The following is a 22,996-nucleotide window of genomic DNA, read 5'->3' on the forward strand; positions in this document are numbered from 1 at the left end:
AATTTAAGAATAATTCTAAAAAATAAATGATGTCACTCATGAGCTTGGGAAATTCATTCAGTGACTTTGTTTAGACTTTTAAAGGTACACCCATCCCTAATACACAGTGCCCACACTGTGCGATTGTCCAGTAATTTCATAATGCTGTGGATACTGCTGTACCAGAAAATATAACCATTTTCCAGGAAAATCATGCTGAGCGCTGTCTTTTTGTAAAAATATCTGGAAAGTTATTGCCTCAGAAGTAGCTCCTAGAAGTGTCATTTGTTGCTGTAATATGCTGCCGCCTTATTTTCGTGTTTTTGTGTCCTTAATTAAATATTGTTGGTGTTATTTTACTTAAGGAAAGAACTCAAGTGCTACTTTGTATTGCCAAATAAAAGGAGCACCAGCAGCATGCATATAGTACAAAATCTATGATAAAAGGTATAGTTGTGGTTAACAGTTGTGGTTGTGGTTAATAAAAATGTTACTGTTGGTAGGTGTGACAGTGATGTAGCTTCACTGACAAAAGCATTTCCATCACCAATATGTCATATCTTGGCAAAATGAATCTTAGAAAAAATCCAGTTTGCATTCTAATTTTTTTCATAAAAAGCTCTTTTTACCTTTTTTTAATTTTAATTATTAAATCATTTACATTGTGATTTAGATTTTGTCTGTTAGCAACTTTCTAAACTGTTCCACATAAGCTAACAACTGGTATGTTATTAATATATGTATAATATAATGTGATAATAATATTAATATACAGTATGTTATTCTAGTATGAATGTCTCTTTTACAAATTTCAAAAGGAAGGGAAGGAAAGGACTTGTGGAGAAGCTGAGTATCTACTAATGCATTTTTGGAGTCTACAGTGCATACAGGATACACAGTCTTCCACATGTTACTGTAATAAACAGGAAGTAAAATTTTAAAGCCCATGCATGAAAACAAGCAACAGCTGACTGTGTTTGTGTGTTTGTGTGCTGTTTTGACACAGGCACCTGCCGGAAAATGACCCTGCAACCATTAACTCCAGTGAACTGTGCAGGCCTTCTACAGCCCGGCTGCTCTCTGCTGCAGCTGGATGGTGAAGTTCTCCTGTTTGGCCAGAAAGGCTGGCCCAAGCGCTCTTGTCCAACTGGAGTATTTGGGGTGCGGTTTAAACGTGGTGAACTTAAGTTAAGGGCCATCTCCTTCTCCAATGACTCCTGCTACCTACCCCCATTACGTTGCCCTGCTGTTTGCCGCCTCGACCCCTATGATGGGCTTCCAGAGAGTTATCTCATCCACGGTGGTCGCACCCCAAATAACGAGATCTCCTCAAGCCTGTATATGCTTACCATGGATAGTCGCGGCTGCAATCGCAAACTGACCCTACGCTGCAAAGAGAAAGAACTGGTAGGTGAAGTGCCAGGGGCCCGATATGGCCACACAGTCAGTATGGTTCAGAGCCATGGGAAGACAGCATGTGTATTATTTGGTGGTAGGTCCTACATGCCGGCAGGAGAGCGGACCACAGAGAGCTGGAATAGCGTTGTCGACTGTCCTCCTCAGGTGTACCTGTTTGACCTGGAGTTCGGTTGCTCCTCTGTTCACACTTTACCTGAGCTTAGTGATGGACAGTCTTTCCATTTGGCCCTTGCCAGAGAGGACTGTGTCTACGTCCTTGGTGGTCACTCACTAACCTCTGACTCCCGCCCACCTCGACTGTTCCGCCTGCGTGTTGAGCTTCTGCAGGGCAGTCCTTTGCTTTCCTGCGAAGCCTTAGAAACTGGTATATCCATCTCTAGTGCCATCATCACCCGTACAGGTCCCACTCACAAATATATTATCTTAGGGGGGTATCAGTCAAACTCTCAGAAGAGGTTGGAATGCAGCACCGTGACTCTGGATGAGAAAGGGATCCACATTGAATCCCTGGAACCACCTAAGTGGACCCCAGATATCATTCATAGTCGAACTTGGTTTGGCGGTAGTGCCGGGGAGGTAAGCATCCTGCTAGCTGTACCGACTGAGGGAAGGCCATCCCAACCAGATGTGCACTACTTTTATCAAGTGAACTTTGAAACAAAGGGAGAAGGCAAAGAGGAAGAAGGAACCCAGGGCTGCAGCCAAGAGTCGACTGATTATGACGACTCTACTCCTCTTGAGGATTCTGAGGAGCTCTACTTTGGTCGTGAGCCTCATGAGCTGGAGGACAGTAGTGATGGAGAAGAGGAGACTTACAATGAGGAAGATGAGGAGGATGAATCGCAAACAGGCTATTGGATCAAATGCTGCCTTGGTTGTCAGGTGGACCCCAACACATGGGAGCCTTATTACTCCACTGAGCTCCACCGGCCAGCCATGATCTTCTGTTCCAGGGGAGAAGGAGGACATTGGGTCCATGCCCAGTGCATGGAGCTGTCTGAAACCTTGCTGGTCAAGTTCTCTCAGGGCAGCAAAAAGTACTTCTGCCTAGACCACGGAGGCCTGCCTTACCAGGAGATGACCCCACCTCGACAGGTCATGCCTTTGAAGCGCACCCCCATGAAAGTAAAGGACAGGCAAACTCCTACAATAATGAAGATGTCTCCTGCCAAAAAAAGCTTTTTCAGAAGGCTTTTTGACTGACTCCAGTGTTAATTGTAATGCATGTAGATCATCACTGTTAAGGGTGCTCAGTATATATAGGATGTTTTCTTGTTTATATTCAGGGAATAAATGATTGATGAAAAATATTATCCTGTCATTAAATTTGTAATGAGGATATTCAATAAAAATGCAAGTGAGTAAGTGGGCCTCAAGGTGAGATTGTTGTTGAGATACACCAAGGTCAAGAATGAAGTCAAGCTTAAATAAAAACACAACCTGAAATCTGATTTCTCATTTTACAATTTTCATTTTTCTCATGGTGTATATTTTCATTAAGGTGTGACAAAATATATTTTCTTGCAAGTTTATCTGTTGTTAGTTTATTTTTTATCAGCTGTATAATGGCTTATTTTTATTTTGTATTCCATCGTGTACAAGAGTGAGTATAACTGGTTTAAATAACACTTTGTAACACTGTCTTCCAGGCCAAATGTTTCTTTCTTTCTTTTAAATTTTGAATATAAAAATAAGCAGTTGTGTACTTAATTAAATTTGTGATTAGATTAAATAAATAAAACATATGACGAAATGAAACTTTTCTGTCTCTATATCTGTATTTTTCTAATGGACACTCACAATGATTATATGTGACAATTAATCTTAATAATTTTGTATTTCATCAGTGGAATTCCACCAGAGTGGAAATAAAAAAAGAGCTATTTAACACGTCCTAACACTGGCCTCCTAGAGAGCAAAATACACCATAATCTTTTTTTTACAATTGTAAATTGTATTTAAATGACATCTATGAAAAAATAAAAAAGAATACCTAATATACATATATAATAAAATCAGAAATTATGAATAAATAAAATATAGACAATATGATGAAAATGTCAGTGTAATCAGTTCATAGTCATTTTGATTTCATTGTATTCCAGGTATTTGGTATTTTGTATTAAATTCCAAAATACCTAATATGCAGATATGTAATAAAAATGCATCCTGAAATGAAAATGTAATGTTGTCATATGACGATACTACATTATGTATATAACAGTACTATATATAGTTCCTTCTGATTGAGTTTTTAGCATATATGTGTACAGTGTTTCAGATTTGTATTTTTATCAGCTGTTTATCATTTTATTATTTTCTATTACATGAATCACTGTGAAAGTAAGCCCTCACTAGTGCTGTCCTCCAGAACCAAATGAATCAAAATTTTGTGCTATGATATAAGTTTTTGAAATTGTAAATTGCTTTTAATAATAAAACAAAACCAAAAAACAAACCAGAATATCATGTCAGATTTATTTAATCTTTGGTGGAAACAAGGACAAAACAAGTACAAAAAAACTCCTTCTTCAATTCACTTTTTCAGTTAAAATACAACAGAAACATCCATAAACAGCACACAACTGCATTTTAAATCAAAATCTAATAAAAATAACAGATGAAAATTGTAATAAGTAGTGGTAATTCTGTGAAATACTGTACTATCATGCAGAATAAATCATCACTGAAAGCCCTCTGCAACCCCAGTAAACAGTTAACTTGATATTTAGTGTAATGTGGAAAGACAAAATGAGGAAATACATGGTGAAAAGTGAACAAGTGGGAATTGGTGAAGCATCCATCATCCATTACATTAGAAATGCAATTCATTATTGCAAAAAAAAACAAATATGGGACAAGTTGCAATATAATGCTCTAAAACATGATGTTATTGTAGGACTGTGACACAACCATCCAGTGAAATGTGAATATTTCACAGCTGTCATGTTTAAACTTATGACAGCAAAATAGGATCAAACATTCAATCAAATAAGAAAACAAAATTGCCTGTCACAATTCAAAATGTTGAGGGCAGAAAAAGACAAAATAATCAATCAATCAAACAAATAAAGTTGCCAACAAATCAGTTTACATCAGGTCTTTCTAGCTCCCTCCTATCCCTCTTGACTGTCAACCATGGCAATGAAGAAATATCAGCAGAGAGATGGGGCCAGGTAATATACAGAGCTTAAGAAAAATCCCTGCGTGCTGAAGAGTCCATGGGGTATTAGGTTCCGTAATGGACCATACTGTATTTTTATGATATCAACAAAAAGGTCAGTATATGCTTTATTCTATGTGAAAAATTCGAATAAGTATCATTTATCCTTCACTGTGCAAAAACTGAAAGAGATAAAAATTGGTTCAAAGTGACCTGGCATCTATTCTGCCCCTGAGGGATCCCACGATAAAGCACTAAAGTAATCTTTTTCAGAGGGCACTCATGAAACAAAGAACATTTGGGTCTCTGTGATTGCATTTTGCTCCAGCTCAAATGATATATTAATACAGTGGCCACAAATGTGTCTTTTTAACACAATTTCCCTCCATGACTTACAGTGCTTTCATCTGTTTCCATAAATATCCTCTCTATATAAATTCATAAATGTGTCATATCCTTGCAATACTATAAACTGCATCATATTTCACAGACGGTGAAGATAAAAAAAAAAAGAACTTTCCTGCTAAGAGCAAGGGAACATCTGTGTGTTACTTCTATATTCCTCTGCTGTCCCATCTTCACACTGTACTAATTGCCACAAGTAAAATACACATTTAACAAAACATACTGTAGCACACTGGAAATTGCAAGTCCAAGAATGTAGATATTTAATTAAACAGTATATTGTAAAGTCTAACAATTAATGATTATGCATGTTTGAATTTGCTTTATACTTGTATCTGCGTATTGTATCACAACAAAATATAAAACATTTTAGAAAAAAAGCCATCCCTGCTTCAAGTCCTCCCAATAAATGCAGATAGAGATCGGCTCCATGCAATCTGCAAAAGAAATTGTTAACTAGACAATCTAGGCAATAAACAGATTATACAACAATCTTGAGTGTAAAATCAATCAAATTATCTGGCTTTCATGTGAAAAAGAATCAAAAATTATTAACTTCCAGAGACATATCTTCATCCTCCAGGATCTCATCTGGGTCAATGGTAGCTTGCAGAGCTTTAGCAGAGTCCTTGTGAGCCTCCATAAACTTCTGCAAGTACTTGGATGTGTAGAGCCAGTGGTGTTTCAACACGTCCTCAAGCTCAAAGGCCTTTGACTGACGTGCATTCATCTTCCGGAAACGCCTGAACAGTTTGTTTGCCGACTCATTCCCCTCACTAGCCCACGCTCCGATGGATCCATCTCTCTCTATGATTTCAGGGACATGGGCCAGGGTCTTGTGCATGTAATTAGGTATCTTTCCATTGTACCTATATTTGAAGGCAGAGGAGAGGAGGTCAGCAAAGCTCTGGGAGTTAAAGCTATAGCGGCACAGCTGGTCAGGGCACTCCTTGGCTGGGTAGGTGGCGCGCCACACAGGCTTCATCTGTAGGTATAGCCTCATGAGCTCCCTCAGGTTCTCCCTCCTCTCCTCTGAGGGCACCAGCTCACACACCACCTCCACAGCCTCCTGGGTCATTAGCCTGCGAGCATAGTTCCCATTCATCCTCATTACTGGTTTAAGCTTCAACTTCTTCCTCAGCTGTTTATCTAGGGCTGCCCTCCAGCTGCGCCGTTCTTCCCGGCTGGGATTGACCTTTCGATACACCTCCCCAATTTCATCCTGGAAGATTTTGTAGAACTCTGTGGCATTGCCAATGTCACAATGTAATGCATCCATCGTGGGCTGGGTCTCCATGAAGGGCTTGGCAGAGACCCCTTTGACTCTGTCCCGCAGCTCTTCTCCAGACTCAGAAAAGGGGTTGGTTCTCCATATTTCGTAACGTTCAAGGTTCTCGTGATGACTGCGGGTGATGGAGTGTAGCACCATGTTTTGAGATGCCTCTGCTCGACTGGAATCACACAGAGTGCAGACATAGCTGGACCCTGAGGCCTCCAGGCCCTCCATCTCTCGTACCATCTTTTCATCGTATCCCGTGCCTCTGAAGTAGAAGCGGAAGGAGCGAGGCAGGCCGCCGATGGAAAGGATGAGCCTGCTCTCTTTCATTGCATTACGCTCTGCAACTATCGGCCCCAGGAGAGCTGTGACTGTCTCATGGTCTGATTCATCCACAAACATCAGGCAGAGGGGCTTACAGGACAGTTCTGAGTTTGGCTTTGGCTCCGTGAAGATAGTAACCTCCTCCTCCTCATCATCTGCCAGGACAGACACAGTCATAATAGTAATAGAGAAACGTACAGCCTTCTCGGGAACAACTGGTCCTCCACCATGCTTTTCACTGACATCGCCCATGCCATCACAGGATTCCTTGATCGTAACACTGAAGCCTGAGGTGCAAGCACTGTCTTCCATCCCACTTTCTCTCAGCCCCTCCATGATGTCCTCCTCCAGATCCTTTAATGCTGACACTAGTGCCACATCATAGCGAAACCGCCGAGAGATGGTGTCAGGTAGGGAGTCATCCACTGAGGAAGCCCATCCAGAGAGCCCATTAATAATGCCAACATTGCAAGATGCAGACACATTCTTGAGAGCTGGCTGCCATTCAAACTGGTGAAAACCAGGGAGAAGCTCCTTCTCTGTGGCTCGAAGAGTGTGCAGGGGCTGAAAGATCTGGCGGCCGCTGGTAGCTTTGACAGTCCGGTACATCTTGTGATACTGGCTGCAGCTGAGGAAAGTGTTGACCCGAATGGCCAAACACACAGCAGGATGCAACCCAAAGCCTCTGCCTGCAGAGAGAGAGAAAATCAAAAGGGGAGAAAGTTTTAGAGAGACAGAAAGAGGCAAAATAACACAGAAATAAAACAGGAAAGCAAGAGGAAAGGATTGAGACATGAAGAGAATTATTCAACACCAAACTGTGGAAGCCCATTTCTAGTGCTTTGAAAAGAACTGCAGTATCTAATATTTCCTCATTTGATATCCCGCATTTGGAGTCATTTATACTATGAGACATAGAGAATCACAAATTTAACATCCAAATGTGAATGTATCATTGTCAAAAGCCCACAAGCCCATGATTAAAAAATCCAATATTTCCTAATTTCCAAATGTTATAAGGGGACAGAGGGTGAATCAGTGAAGCTGGCGAAAGTGATGTATTGGCTGCAGATGAAAACAGACACCAGCTGGCTTCTGTTCCCCAGAGAGGAGGATGGTGCTGTCTGTGTAATTTGCAGATACAAGAGCTGCTGATGTTGTTTTGATTCTAACAGCCCCTTCACAAGAGTTGTTATTGTGCATTAAAGGGAGTGTGAGAATGAGAGACTGGCAGACAAGCAGACAGAGAATGAGAGTTGGACAGAGTCAGGGAGGGGCTGGGCGTGTAACAGTAGTGGTTCAATAGACAGAGATGGACAATAATGAAAAGCTTTTCAATCAAAATCACAGGAAACTTTCTCCTCTCTCCTTAAGTGTGAACCTTTCAACTCATTGTTATTTATGAGATATGTGTATTCCTCAGAGGTAGGCAGAAATATTAATGAGCAAACACTATCATAATTTTCATTTGTTTGTGTTCATCTTTCTTAACTATGGGGGGTTATGTTGATTGAACAAAAGCCTCATAATCGCTTTTTACCTTGCATCATAGCCTCTAGCTCATCTGCCTGCCGGTGTTCATTCCCAGATCTCAGTGCAAGCAAAAACAGCGTCAGACACACAGACTTCAGGTCGCCACCTTCCTCTTTGTCTGCAAACATCTTCACCTGGTTCTTCAGATCCCTAAGCCGGTGTTTCTGGGCACGGCGAGTTAGCGATAGCAAGTGCTGACGGGGTCTTCCCCCTTTATTGGTTAGCAGGTAGATGTCAAGTTCTGATGACTGCTGGTTTGTATCCTGTTCATCCAGATCATGGCCCACACAGTGAGCTTTAAATGAGTCTAGCCTTACCTTCTGCCCACAGCTGCCTCTGGGGCAGAGCAAAGGTAGAGAGTGCAGGGCTGATAAAAAGGCTTTGGGAGGGGGAATGAGGTCATCAGGGCCACAGGGCAAGTTGCAGGCCGGGCAGTGAGGTCCCAGAATGTGGTTATATTTTATGATACAGCTGCGGCAGAAGAGGTGCCCACAGGGAGATTGAACTGGGTCAAAGAGCAGGTGGTCACACACCAGGCAGGTGAAAGAAAAAAGGAAGTCCACAGGGAGCTTCTCAGAGATCAGCTTGGTACTCAGGTGGTCTTTCTGGCAGTGGGTGATGTTCCTCATCCAGTGCTCTCTCTGGGTGCTGGTTTTCTTCCAGGCCCTAACCACAGGACCATGATGACGGTCTCCAAATGGTCTCAAAGCTCTCCTCTCACCAATGACAATGCTGTTGCCGTGGTCCCACCTGATCCTTTTTGCCAAGCTCTGGGCTCTAGGAATGGTCCTCCTCTTTCTCTTAGTCCGCTGGAATGACGGTTTCTTGGGAGAGCAAAGATGGCAGGGGGAGGAGTGAGGTTTCCACTCAGGGACTCTTGTTCTGGAAAAGCTACAGACGCCCCCTCCTCGTATGGCAGCCATCCAGCAGCGATGGCAGAACGAAAGAGGGTGGACAGCTTCTGTGTCCTCTGTCACATCCACTTTGAAGACTTTGAGGATGACCTCCGGCCAGCTTGTAAACTTGCAGCCCATTTTACGCAGGGCACCCTTGCTTGCCTCATCCAGATCCGCATGGACATCATGCACTGGGCCTTTGACTTTCCTTAGGACATTTCCACAGAGGCGGCACAGGCACCTTCATAGAGGAAAAACAATGTTGTCAAATTCTTTGACAGAAACTTATATATATACTCTATACTATATAATATATAGTATAGAGTATCAGCATATAGTATAGGATAGTAACATTTGATCACCTGAGGTGGTTCATATGGGTGTCCATTTCCTGTAGCTTCATATCCACCCTCCGGCCCGGGCCCTCCACATTTTCCTTGCTTTTTCCACCTAGGCATAATTTCATAACACTACCTGGACCCACACTATTATCCAACTCTATATTTGGAGCTACAGGAGGCAAGAACCCTGACAAGGCACCATTCTCAAGGTGTGTCTCACTGGGCAAGGGGGCCTTCTCCATGGACCTCACCCTAAACAGTTTAAACTTCCACTGAGAGTACTTAGAGTGAGGATGCTGGAGCTCAGCCGGCATTGAGAATCTGGGGCCATCTGTCTCCGGGCTCTCTTCTGCCATGATGCAACTCAGAACTTAGACCCTGGAGAGGAGAGGAGAGGAGAGGAGAGGAGAGGAGAGGAGAGGAAATAAGAGAGGAGAGAAGAGGAGAGCTTAGTTTGATGCATTGAAAAAGTATGAAAGTAATTTCAGATGTCCATGAGAGGCCCATTAATGGATACAGAGAAAAGATTCAAGGGTTCAAATACTCAGATATCCCCAGTGCCTTCTTAGCGTTGAGCCCATGACACGATCAAACAGCTTTACTTGATTCCTGTTGAATTTATACACCAGAGTACCCTGAAATCCCACCGAACAGAGAGTAGTGAGCCCTGACCTAGTGCTGTATTATACCGTAAGTGGCATTTAGATCTTGTGTAAAATGCATGAGACAAGCATTGGGGGATCGATACAGCACAAAAATCTTCATTTCTCTCATCTCCAATCCCATCGCTCAGGGAGCCATTGTGACTCTTTTCCTTTGACACACTGAATTTGCTAAATGGGCAACCTTATCCCTGTAAGGCTGTCAATCATTTATATTAGTCATTTTCTTGGCTGGAGAGAGAGTTGGAGCCCCGGGAGCCTCTGACTGGCATTTTAAATGCGGGGAAAAAATTGGAGACACAGAAAACTTATTTCATAATACATAGATATTGACCAAACAGGAGCGAAAAGAAAACAAGAAACCATCATACTGAGTAAAGATCATAAAGAATTATTCCAGACACAACACTGTTCAATTGAGGAGTCATATTTCAACAGCAAAGCACTCTTATGATATAGCACAGGTAAGATCAATGATACTGCTGCACTGACAGACCTTATTTCATCTCCTCCCATACTATCAAGGTTCTTTTTTTTTGGGGGGGGGGGGGGGGGGGGGGGGGGGGGGGTTAGTTTTACTTTTGCACAGTTTAAAAAATACAGAAAAATGACAAAGATAACAACAGTGTAGGGAGAGGCACAAAACCCAGTGGGCTTATTTGAGGCCTAAATTATGTTCAATTTCACAATGTTACAGAAAGCACAAAATTAACATAAATCCCTAAATCTTATCAAAAATTCACCTCTGCAAGTGAGAAATTTACGAGGATCAAGATCTGAAGATTGATGAGTTGAGTAAGAATGGACCTGTGAATGTGCTTTAAAGTAAGTTTTGAACTGCTAAGGAATATTCTCTTCACTTGAATATATCTCATAAATAAAAACACATATTTGAGATATTGATGTCATAAATAGTAAGAATCTGGATTTTCTGAAATAGAGGAACAGATGATCGGGTTGCAATCCTAACAAAACATTTCTGGAGGACCAACGTTTTGTAGAGAGTATTAGGAAAAGTACTGGCCCAAACTATATTACAATATGAAAGGTCGGGATAAATTAGATAGTTAAGAGACAGTTTGTGGTGACAAGATAACTGACCCTCCTTATTATACCAATAGATGTATTTATTTTTCTGCTAACCCAGTCAGTTTGATGTCTCCAAGTCAAACTCTTATCAAAATGATAAAGAGTTAGATTTTTTGGTTTTACATTCAAAGATAGTTTATTTAATCTGAACCATGTAAGGTAAGCAGTTAAACCAACATTAGCATTCTTAATCAGATAGACAGAGACAGAGAACTAGGGTCGCGTCATCTGAAAACATTATTGGAGAAAGGATACTTGAGACATCAGACAAATCATTAATATAGATAAGGAATAATAATGGTCCAAGAATGGACCCCTGCTGAACCCCACAGACTAGTCTGGCTTTGTTGGAATAGCAACCCTTAACAGAAACAAACTGTCCTCTGTTGTACCTAGTATCATGAAAAACATATTTATTCAACTTTTTCCAATAAAATATGACAGTTAACTGTATCAAAAGCTTCTGAAAGGTCTATGAAAATACTACAAGTAAATTCATTATTATCAGGTGCAGAGGTAACTTTGTCAATCAGGTGAAGCAGAGCCATATAAGTGGAGTGATTTGGAGTGGCAGAAATTTTGTTAGCCAATTAATAACCAATAAATTTATTACATTTTTGAGCTATATCAAAAAGAGAGAATTTTCACCATCCAAAAGACTGAAGGTAGCTCTGGGGTAGTCTTTTATTATTTTCTACTACTTTTTAATATCTTTTGAACACCTCTTAAATTGTTCACTGAAATCTTTCTTTTTTGCAGATCTAATGGGATGAATATACTATTTCTATAGGATTTATAAACACCATGGGTAAGAGGAGTAGGATGAGAGACATATTTTTTTACAGCTCATTCTTTTTCCTCGAAAGCTTCAGCAAATCAGCTGAAGGTTTATTGAAGTCTTGACTGCATTTCTTGGTAGGACTGCCTATTGGAAAACATTCATTAAAACTAAAGCTAATAACTTCCGTAAAATTTTGATATGCAAAATCAGCATTATTTTCCTCATATACATCACTCCATGAAATACTGGCAAGCATGTCTTAGAATTTAGAAATATTTGACTTGCTCATAATTCTTTTGTGCATGATTTTTTTAGGATATTGAGTTCTGTTAACCTTTAATAAAGAGTACTGGAATATGGGGAAATCATCTGACAATTCTTGATACACGACCCCAGATTTCATTCCTTTGCTCAAAGAGTTAGCTATCAGTCAAAGTTGCTGAATTTTCTTTAACTTATGTAGATTTATGAATAAGAGGGAAAAAGTAACTAGAATAAAGAATATCCCCAGAATAAGAAAATCCCCAGTAAGGGAATTTAATTAATTTTTAAAGAGGTTTATATTGAAATCACCAAAAATGTAACAGAGTTTATCCTTGTTGTTTATCAGTTGAACTGGATAAACTTTCATTAAAATCTTTGTCAACAGAGTCAAGTGGGCGATAAATAACACCAACAATAACATTCTTTCCACCAGAGACACCAGAGAGCTCTAAAAAAAGCAGATTCCACCTCAGCTCTATCTGACTTCAGAGAGAGATCATCCCTAATTTTAAATTCATAGTCACCATGAATGAACAGAGATACTCCACCTCTAGATCTATTCTCTCTTACATAATGAACTGAATTGTATTTAGGTAATTTAAAGATTTCTCTAGAGTCCTCTGTAAGCCAAGTTTCTGATAAAGCAATAACAGAAAAATCATGTTTGAGTGAAGATAAATAATGAATGAATTTGTCATAGTTGCTAAAGACTTATTATATTCAAAAGAAAAGTAGAGAATATATTCGGAGGCATAGAAACACATGAGTCATTAAACTGGATTTCATTATAGAAACCACAGAGGTTAGAGGCATCAAATGATGAACAACGTTTAGGTCTGGGTCAACATCAATATTGCTCCATTACCAGGTCAGACAATAAAGCAGTCAAACAGTCTTAGAAGCCATTATATCCATTGTTGAGTCTTACCATTGCACACCTATCACGCACATATTGCAGCATCTTCCATCTATCCATTTTTCAGTGTTCTCACTACGTTTTCTCCCTGGGAAGCTTGAATCTGGCAGTCTCCTTCATTTCCTGGCTCTGTGTGTACTTCACATATGAACTCTCCGTTGAGACAAACAGCTGAGTCTGTGTGCATGTGTGTCAGCTGGGCTCTTACCTTGTTTTTCAGTCTCAGCTGGCATCAGCTCCCCTGGGGGTCCTCTCCGCATGGGAGCACAAGGGAAGCCCTGGAGCCAGGCCTATACACATTACATACATACACTGTATATGTTTGAGTCTGTCACAACTTGGAGCATCTGTTACCAGGAGCTGAGGCTCCATATAGAGGGATTGCTCCTGTCTCTCTCCTTGTGTCTGGTATTTATACCCTTGCTTTGACGGGATCCCAACAGTCAACTCTCACCACCTGATGCAGGCAGCTGATTTGGAAAAAACAAGGTCAAACCCAAAGCACAGTTGCAAGCATGTGCATGTACAGAATCCAACAGTATACCCCAAACAAACAACTCTCTACCACACCACAGCGATCCTCAGCTGGAGACACTTCTGTGTCACCTTTATCTCTCCTTTCTCTTATCCATCTGCAGGTTTACCTCATCCAGGTGGCCGCACTCTAACAGAAAGATATACTGTTAAACATATGTAAAGGCTACTTAAGCAGAGACACAAAAGATCACAGGATAAATGTACCGTCATGTCCCTCACACGAATAAAAATTAAGCAAAATATTGTTCTTGAAATATTTTTTCTAATATGAATATTACAAATTTAGAATTTGCCTTAAAACCTAACTCTTATGTGATTAAACCACTGATGAGAACAGGATAGGATAGACAAAATAACTGAAACACTTAACAAGTCAGTGCAAAAGTAAATTGTTTAAACTCATGATGATCTCAGCGGTGGAGTTACACAGATATCTTATCTTTTCAGTTATTTTTTTCTTATAATGGTGTGTTGTTTCAAAAGACAATTGTTGCAATAATATTCTCATGATATAAAGCTAATTCTGTCATTATCTCAGGATAACAACATTGCTATCCCATGAAAATGTGATAATTATGTTGAAAAAACGAAAGATGTGTATGATGCATCAGTATTTATATATACAGTATAAGGGTGTGAAAGGGCTATGTCACACTGTAAATAAATGAACAAAATTAAAAATAAAAGCAATATTATTATTAATTTAATTCTAATTACTGAGACTTTTCCAAACATATATTCCAAATGTTTTTAATAATTTGTTTTGAGATTCAGTTGCATTGTACTGTATGTATTGTGATGCTGTCATTTTGCACTTTTTATCAGCAGTTTTTCTGTTTATGTGATGTCAGCACATAAGCAGCACATTTCATTCATTTCTTCTCTCTGTCACCATTCAGAATGAGTTTAATTAGATAGCATCATTTGATGTGATGTCTCAGTAGGTATGGGGAGTATTTGCCCAAGATCTTTCTTGTTTGTAATTATCCAGGGGATTAATCTGGTGTATTCGCCACAGGAGCCTGTTGCTGTTGCTTTGGATTTGCCAGCCAACTCATTAGATACACAGTCAGTGGGCACCAAACAACAGTTGGGTCTCTCCCACTCTTGTCAGCTTAACAGGGGAGCAGGATGAATACTGGCAGGCTTTGCAGCTTATATTTGGTGCATATGGTCATATGTGACCTCAGACAGCAAAATTATTTTTGGGGTTGTTTTTTTTTTTATTTTTTGTATGCGTGTGTGACAAGCATACCTTTTCACAAGATATGATGAAGAGCAAATACACCAAAAAGTTAGTGGCAAAAAGTGATGTTTTCGAGGCCTATTCAAGTCCATTCAAACAGCTGGGAGATTTGAAGTACGCAGTGCTTGATATATTACACATCCAAGAACAAGCAAATGATGGATTGTAGCAAGATGTTCCAACTCTATTTATAGTTGATATTTAGATTTATGATAGCCAGGTAGCCACACGTTTCCAAGGTAAACGACACACCTAGTTCCATGGCAGACAGGGACGAAGCTGCAGATGCCAACCTGACAAACAAGCGGTGACCCTCTGAGACCCTCATCTCTCTGCGCCTGCTAATTGACTTGTTATTGATCAACTCAAAGACAGTCTGATTTATGGGGAGGAGGACTCATGGAGACAGCCACCTGGCATGGAGCAGAGTGTTACGAATGTGAGGAGCAGACCCTGGGGGACTAGAGGCTGCAGTTTAGGAGGACATACAGGAGTTTGCAATGCACCACTGAGCTGACACCTTGCGCTAGGAGGGGGTGTTTTTTCTAATATGATGAATCCAAACAACGTCAGTGAGCAATGTGTGTGTGTGTGTGTGTGTGTGTGTGTGTGAGCATGTAGCAGGTGTGTGTATAGTGGGAGGGATGAGTGGGAATATGGCAAGGGCAGTGTGTTGGGGGAGGGGGAAGGGGGAGAGAATTGCAAGGCTGTGTATGCATTTGTGAGTCTGTTTTGGTATGTAGGTGATGTCCAAGAACAAGACTAAATACATATAAAGTAGTCCCACTAATCCATCATTGAAAAACTTAAGAATCATTACTTTTGGGCTTCTGTGTATAAAACAAAGAGACAGACAAACAGACAGACAGACAGATAGAGGAGGGGGAAAGAGAGGGAAGGTGCAAGAGGTGAAAGACAGGGAAGTGGGATATAGTAGTGATCTTGTGTAAAGGAGTTGCACAGGATAACAGGCTTAGCTCAGAGTGGAGAACACAAAAGGGCTTAGGGTTGATTGCAGGCTGTGACAAGGAAAGGGGGGAAGAGATCAAGCCTTCCAGGCAGCACTATGTAAGCCAGGGGTCCAAAAAAAGACCCCCGACAGCTCAAGTCACACACCAGCTTAAGTAAAAGTGTCAACAGCAGAAATGGACAATGGCTGAATTCCACGGGTGCATCAGTATCTTCCTCACAGGGAATAAAATGTCAGTGTTGTCTACATTTGAGTAGACCAACCAAAATTACAGTATGATCTTTCTAAATGTCATGAAGAATGTAGACATCTTTGTGATTATATTCAGGGTAAAGAGGGCATTTCGCTCTCATATTCCCACTGAGTTTTATGCAATATATTGAGCATTCGGTATGCAAATTTTTAATTGCATTTTCATAGCACGTTCGACAACTTCAGTCTCGCCCAGCCAGTTCTTGGTGAGTTGCCTCCCAATGTCCACCTCTTCCATCTCTCATCCTGAGACATGATTTGGTAGATTAATACTCAAAGAGTTAGACTTCAATGCAGAGCTATTTGTCAGAGCTACCTGCCAGAACAAACCCTTTGCCCCACTACTCAAATCAACTTCATTCATCTCCCCCTGTCTCTCCCTCTCAAAGTCTTGCTTCCTTCATCTCCCTCCCCTCTCTTCTCACCCTCAACTTAGGTTTGGTTAATAATCAATTATGTGATTATTCCAATGAGGTGATTAATTACTGGCTCTCCCTCCCTCTGTACCACAGGTTAGCGTTCTTACAGTGACATCCAAGGGACAGCTGAGTTGAGTGATGCCGTCTTGAGGCCTCGCGTGACCCTGTATGACTCGGCTGCATTTGTTGTCAGCTCATCCTGACTGATGGAGCTTTAACAGAGAGTGGAGACACACCACAACATCACAGCTTCTACAAATAACATCCCCTACAAGCTGCTGACAGCCTGACACCACAATATCGTCCATGTCCAGCTATCCAAATATTCATTTTATTGGATAGTCTAGTCTTGGGACTGCATTAATTCGTTCCAAGTCTTGCATTATAACTTTCCCTAAGGCCCTGCAGAGTTATTTTGGTTTTGGACTGGCTCCATTCATCTCTTCTGTTCTGGTGAGTTAGACGATATATATAGAGAACAACTTAAGCTACAGCAACTGTGAGAGTCCATTTTAAAAAACCTTTTTTGAAAAGAAAACAAATCCTATTACCACAGCAAGATAGGCCACATAGAGGTCAATAACATGCAGTGATTGCAATATACATGGTGGGATTGTGCTGGAGGTTTACAGTATAACCCTCTAAAAAGCGAGACCTGCATCTGAGCAGACAATCCAGATGGATGTTGATCCACTCACAGAAAACCAAATGAAATTAAACCTTAAGCCGGATTCAGGAGCACTAGAGTAGAGTGGGGAATCAAGACCAGTGTCTTTAATCAAAATAACAATGCTCTTTAATTCTGTGTTAATTAAATGTAGATTTCCCTGATTGAGGAGCAGTCCCCTTGATGCTAGGGGACCTCCAGTCACGTAAACATCCACTCAATGGATTTGTCTCGTGTTTAACTATGTATTAGACCTCTTTTCTCAAACTGTCTGGTGCTGGTTTACACAGAAGGTCTGTCAGCTGAGGGATAGTAGCTTGCAAACAACTCCTTGAGATTTCAAACGTTCAGCATCCTTTAAAGGAGGATTTCTTGGCGAGTTGTTTAACACCTCAATAAGTGGGTTACATTCATACAGCTCTTAAATGAAATCAGAGTAATACTGAAAGAGTATTTGTCTCTTGACTGGTCACTCTCCCTATCTCCCTCCCTCAACCCCCCTTCATCAATGCAATGAGCAAATTATGGCCACTAGGGAGAGATGTAGAAAGAAAAATTGGTCCCATTATGTGTCAAGGAGTGTGAAAAGAGCAGCGCTGTTGTCTGTCAACTCTAACCCCCAACTGCCCCCGATCTTAACTTTCCACCAAACACAAAGAGCTCTTTTCCCACACGTAGATCTGCTTAACTAAAAAGTCCATTATAGGAAATGCCAGGACAGCTGTGCCCTTTTCTGCACTAGCTCTGCCAGAGCTCAGACAAGGGAACAATGGACACAGTAACACACGCCGATTCAGGGCTGATTTAGAGTGACTGGTCTTAAACCCGACTTATAGAGTACAGTAATTATAGAAGGTGAAAGGAGGCGCTGTGAAAGATGCTGTGGATAGGTGGGGGGCTAGGGGAGGGAAGTTGTTGTCATTTGGCAGCCAATCCAGTTGGAGAGAGAAATGACTATTGGAGCCAGAGCCTGGGTGGTGGAGCATTTATCAACCAGTCATCGCAATGATTCACATGATCCAGTGGGGAGCCATTATTTTACCACCCTGGCCTCTCACGGCAACCTGCTGGTGGTGAAGATGATGATAGCTATGGGCTTTATGAGCACAGGAACAGACATGTACAGTAATTGTTTGAGAACAACACTTTGGAAATCCCCATCTCTTGTCACACAGTCATATGTAGTCTGTGGATTGGACTACACTGAGAAAGAAGCCAGCAGTTGAGCCTAACTCAGGGGCATATGGCATTTGTTAACTGCAGCAGAACACAGAGATGCCTCAGGAAGGGACAAACATGTGGTCCCTGTAGTTGGAGGGGGAAGTAACTAGCACTGAATACATAAAGATCACAAATAAACACACCATCCACCTGCTCTGCTTTGGGACTGGGTAGATCCGAAGGTATTGATACAGTTTTGCATTTGCTGGCCTGTCTGGACAGGCAAGCATAACAGCCTCTGCATAAGTAAATAAATTCCTAACTGAATAGGGAATAAGGGAAAGAGGTAAGGGAGGCCTGTGATGGCCGTCTCATAATAACGATGATAAAAATGCTATTCTTCCATTCATACTCTCCTCACACTCACTTTACCATTTTTCCCTTTTGCCTCTCCCGGGAAGCACATCATTCTAATATACATAGGTTTTCATCCTGTCCCTTTTTCGTGAAAGACCTGCAGGAGAGACAGAGGTTTGGAGAGGGAGACGGAGAGAGATGGGGACCGTTTATTCAGTCAGATGGTCTAACGTGTGTGGAATATATTTGAGCTGAAGAGGAAGCCGTCCACACAATGGCAGTTGGCATTAGAGAGTGAGTGAGTGATGCTGTTACTGAAATCACCCCTTCATTCACTCATTTACCATTTCCATATTATAAAGAGTAATAAATGAAGTCATAGTTGTAAATTGAGATGTCAGACACTTATGAATTATCATAAAGTTGCACCATCACTGACGTGTTTATTGTTAAAAAATGGTCATCTCCTCATCATTTAAGGTGAATAAAATGGTGCTTAGAGGTATACTGTATTTAACAAAAAGGAGTGTACATACTATAAAAACAGATTTTTTTGCTCCATGTGAGGACACTATACATTTTACACTATAGTACACCAGGTAGCAGTGTGTTTGCTTACTTATCTATTCATATTTACAGATCTCCTCATAGCTTTCTAAATTATTGACCTATGCAATCTTTGATAATGCTCTCATTTATAGGTCTGTTGTTCTAATATGATAATTTCCTTTCAATTCCTTAAAAATTTCATGTAAAGTGCTATGTCATTTGGCACTAATCATAGGGAAAATAGCAACAATGTTCCAAAACAGTTTAGTTGAGTTGAGTTTAAAAGCTGTTATTGGTTTTCAGAGGAATTTCATTGAAAGGACAGTTTCACCCAAAGCCAAATAAATATTTATTTGTCCTCCGTTTATCATTGGAAACTTTATTTTTCATACATGTTGAATTGTACAGCTGCCTTAAGACAAATTGCATATTTTTTCATGTTCAGCTGCTGACCTGTGGTCCATTGACTTAGAGACTCCAGGTTAAGCTACCTTAGCAATTAATTGGATTTTTTAAATTGGAAGTGTACCATTTGAACACTGCCTTGGTTTCACCTATAATCAGTACACAGTTCTTTCCAGGAAACTTCTTGAGACATTATTAGAAATTTATTTGGAATTTATGGACCCGTAAGATAAACAACAAAATTCTTCTCCCAAGATGGCTGCACCCATGTCTGTCTTTTTCAACCTCTTTCCTCAGCCTCCTCTCACTTCACTCCCTCGTAACATTCACTGTCATTGTGAAAAGGTGTGTGTGACTCCACTACTGGAGCAGAGCCCATTATCATAAATAGGCCAATAAGTAACTTCACACAACGTGTCTCCAAAGCAAGCACACTCTATATGCAAAGCAGAGGCACACTGTTAAAGAAACTGGCGCCAAGTGATTATATTTGTAATTTAATTTCCTTGGTCACACAGAGATAAGAGAAGGGAGCGGCTACAGTTGGCCAGGGATGAATAGAGTGACGAGAATGGAACTACAGCTTCATTGTCTGGACTGAGATGTCCGAGACGACACCACTTATGAGCAAGGGTAGCAGCGGGCAGATATGGTATGCACACAGGGATTCACAAGTCTAAACTTAAAGACACAAAAACAATATTAGTACCCGAGACAGCAGAGAGAGCTTGACAATGCAAAGACACCTGCACTCTCAAATCGAATGGATAAATGTAAGTGCAGGGTAATCAAGAAGGTCTTTTCCCTGATGCAAGCTCTGTCTCTCCCCTTTCTGTCTGCCTCCTTTGCACTCAGCTCTGCTGAACAAATGTAATCAGCAGGGTGGTCTGTGTGGGATGTCAGTCACAAAGAGCAATGGCTCATTGAAGATTCTACAGGCAAGATGAACTGGGTCCCTGCTAGAAAAACGACTGAAGGACACAAGGTGTACTCTCCCCACATCATCATGCACTCACTCTCTCTTTCTCCCTCCCTTTGCTTGCTTTTTCTAAGATTGTAGGACTGCAGACATCAAATTTCCTGACTTTTCCATTTTCAGAGAGTGTCCACTTATACTGATGACAATGCAGTGGAGAGCACAAAAACCCCAGTGGTCAAGCACTGATTTTGACTACATCAGAACTTTCAGGGCTACAGAGAGCCAGTCATGAGAGGTGGCGAGGAAGAGAGAGAGAGGTACAAAGTTCATCAAAACATGACACCACACAATGCAGTAAGGAATTCAGGGACAGCATGAAGCTATTTTGTGACATCTCAAATCCTCTCTTTGTTCTCTGTTCTCTCCTCCTCTCATCTTTATGTCTGTTACTCCCCTGCTGTCTTGTCTTTCTGCGCATTTCCTCAGTGTCTTCACTTTGAACGCGACAGCATTAACCTGTCAGGAAAGTTACAAATGTTCAGACTGAATTATGTAAACCACAGAGAAATAAAACTGCAAAAAGCATGGAGTTCTCACTTTATTTCATAATTCATCATGCTCCCACATCGAGCCAAATAAAACTTGACTTATTAAGTAGTCCGGCACATTCTGGCTCAAAATCGTCTGAAATATGCTTGAGAATATTAATCATACAGTGTCTACCTCACAAATACAAATCTAACACACGAACACAGACACATGCATACATTTTTTGTGTGTGTGTGTGATTTTATCACTCATCAAATGAGAGCAGTGTCTCCCTCATTTCACCAGATTTGATTGCAAGAGACAAACAGAATAGATGTTACACTAGCACCACCAAAAGGTAAAGCAGAAAACAACAGGTTTTTTTCTCTTCTCTCTCCTTTGCACTTGCTCTCTTTCTCTCTCTTTCCCTCCAAAATACAAATTTACAGCTCTGAAAATCAGATTAAGAATGCTTCGCCTTGGCAGCCGCCGAGTTTATTTATTTATCTCAATGAACACAACCACAGACACATAGGAGCACAGAAAAACATACTCATACTCCGATTTTATACTCGGGGATGGCTTAGCAGTGGTGCAGCATTAGTAGGACATGGCTGTATAATTAGTCTCTAATTGATATGAAGAGCAGCGGTTTAGCCCAGGTTGTGTTCTACACATGCTGCCGGCTGCGGGCAGGAAGTGCCGGCGGCCTGCTCAATCTTGGTACCATCTTCTGATTGATGTCTCTGTAGCAAATGCCCTTCAACAATCAGCATCCACAATCTCTCTGTGTCTATCAGGGCACCTGTCTATCTCTGTGTAACATCTTCTACCATTCATCTGTCATTTCTCCCTTTGTGCCTAAACGTCTCACTATCTCTTTCTCTCTATCTCCACATTGATTCGACCTGACTTTTTCTGAAGGCATTCTCAGCCTCTGGTATGTTTCTCTCAGGAAGGTGAAAGAGCAGCTTGTGAGGGTTTGTTTATGAGACACTGGCAGCTATAAAAGGCTGCATGTGTTCAAGGGCCCGGACAGCACCTACCAGGGGGAATAAAAGCAACTTTAGATGAAAAGGAATCCATTTTAAAAGTACCTTTATCTACAAGAGAACGCGGGTTACCTGCTCTCTCAATTTAGTAAATGAGGTTTGAAGAGGTCTCTTTTAGAAATGAGCAGCGCAGAACTCAAATAACACAAACTGAAAAGAGACACACAAGAGGTCAACAAACAATGAATTGAATGGATTTGAGGTTTAAGCAGGGAAGCTCTTCAGAACAATTCTGTCCATGGATTGCGTGCTGATGCAAGACGACCTTCAAGGACATTCCCCTCATTTACACAGCAATTAAGCACTACCCTGTTGGTAAATTGAAAAAGAGACAAAAATCCTCTGTGGATTTAATAACAAACTCATTACCAGGGCCCAACAGGGCGGAACTGCCTTTTAATTAGAGCAACACCTGATTAACGCCCAATTAACAGAGCCAGAGCCACTTAATTCTCCCCCACTTTGGCAGGTTGAGAACATAAACATAAGCAGTCCAGTATGAGAGCGCTTGCTCTCCTCCTGGGAATGTGTGTGAGAAAAGTAAATAACTTTGGAGGCAGTCTGTTGTCTGGTCCAAATGCTCTGCAGAGCTGGGTGGTGTACGCTGGAAATGCATGAGGTAAGTGTTTTCATAAAAGAGACAGATGTAGGAGTGACTGGCAAAAACTCTGCTTCAATGTACATTCAACTCCTGGTGGGCTGATGTAGGACAACTGTCCAAGCAGTGAACCGTCATGCTCAGCCCTCAATACACCTGCTCTTGTTCTTACTTGTTTGCCTTTCAGACAGACAAATTGTCAAGGGTGAAAACTTTTTAAACTTTTATTTATTTAGCCATGGAAGGTTGTTTCAGTCTGGATCTTACACAGGAGTCTGGAGAGCTGAC

General features: G+C 41.1%; 2 protein-coding genes across 2 annotated transcripts; one reads left to right on the forward strand and one right to left on the reverse strand.

The window, feature by feature from the left end:
- Positions 1–999: 999 nt before the first annotated feature.
- rag2 (recombination activating gene 2) lies at positions 1,000–3,039 on the forward strand. The gene has a single exon (XM_067591105.1). The coding sequence runs from the start codon at positions 1,000–1,002 to the stop codon at positions 2,599–2,601; it is 1,602 nt and encodes a 533-aa protein (XP_067447206.1). The 3' UTR covers positions 2,602–3,039.
- Positions 3,040–4,884: 1,845 nt separating this feature from the next.
- On the reverse strand, positions 4,885–9,656 carry rag1 (recombination activating 1). Its single transcript, XM_067591106.1, has 4 exons — positions 9,536–9,656; positions 9,358–9,505; positions 8,107–9,236; positions 4,885–7,255 (listed from the first exon to the last, which is right to left on the reverse strand). The coding sequence occupies exons 1-4, from the start codon at positions 9,648–9,650 to the stop codon at positions 5,508–5,510; spliced, it is 3,141 nt and encodes a 1,046-aa protein (XP_067447207.1). The 5' UTR covers positions 9,651–9,656; the 3' UTR covers positions 4,885–5,507.
- Positions 9,657–22,996: the final 13,340 nt, after the last annotated feature.

The sequence above is a fragment of the Thunnus thynnus genome, chromosome 5 (assembly GCF_963924715.1).
Source record: "Thunnus thynnus chromosome 5, fThuThy2.1, whole genome shotgun sequence".
Classification (NCBI taxonomy): domain Eukaryota; kingdom Metazoa; phylum Chordata; class Actinopteri; order Scombriformes; family Scombridae; genus Thunnus; species Thunnus thynnus.

Bases quoted from the DNA above. Each gene is read 5' to 3' on its own strand.
- rag2 (XM_067591105.1), top strand. From the start codon at position 1,000: ATGACCCTGCAACCATTAACTCCAGTGAACTGTGCAGGCCTTCTACAG.
- rag1 (XM_067591106.1), bottom strand. From the start codon at position 9,650: ATGCCGGCTGAGCTCCAGCATCCTCACTCTAAGTACTCTCAGTGGAAG. The intron at 9,506-9,535 runs GTGCCTTGTCAG...TGCCTCCTGTAG, and splicing joins TGAGACACACCTTGAGAATG to CTCCAAATATAGAGTTGGAT. The intron at 7,256-8,106 runs GTAAAAAGCGAT...CTCTCTCTGCAG, and splicing joins GCTAGAGGCTATGATGCAAG to GCAGAGGCTTTGGGTTGCAT.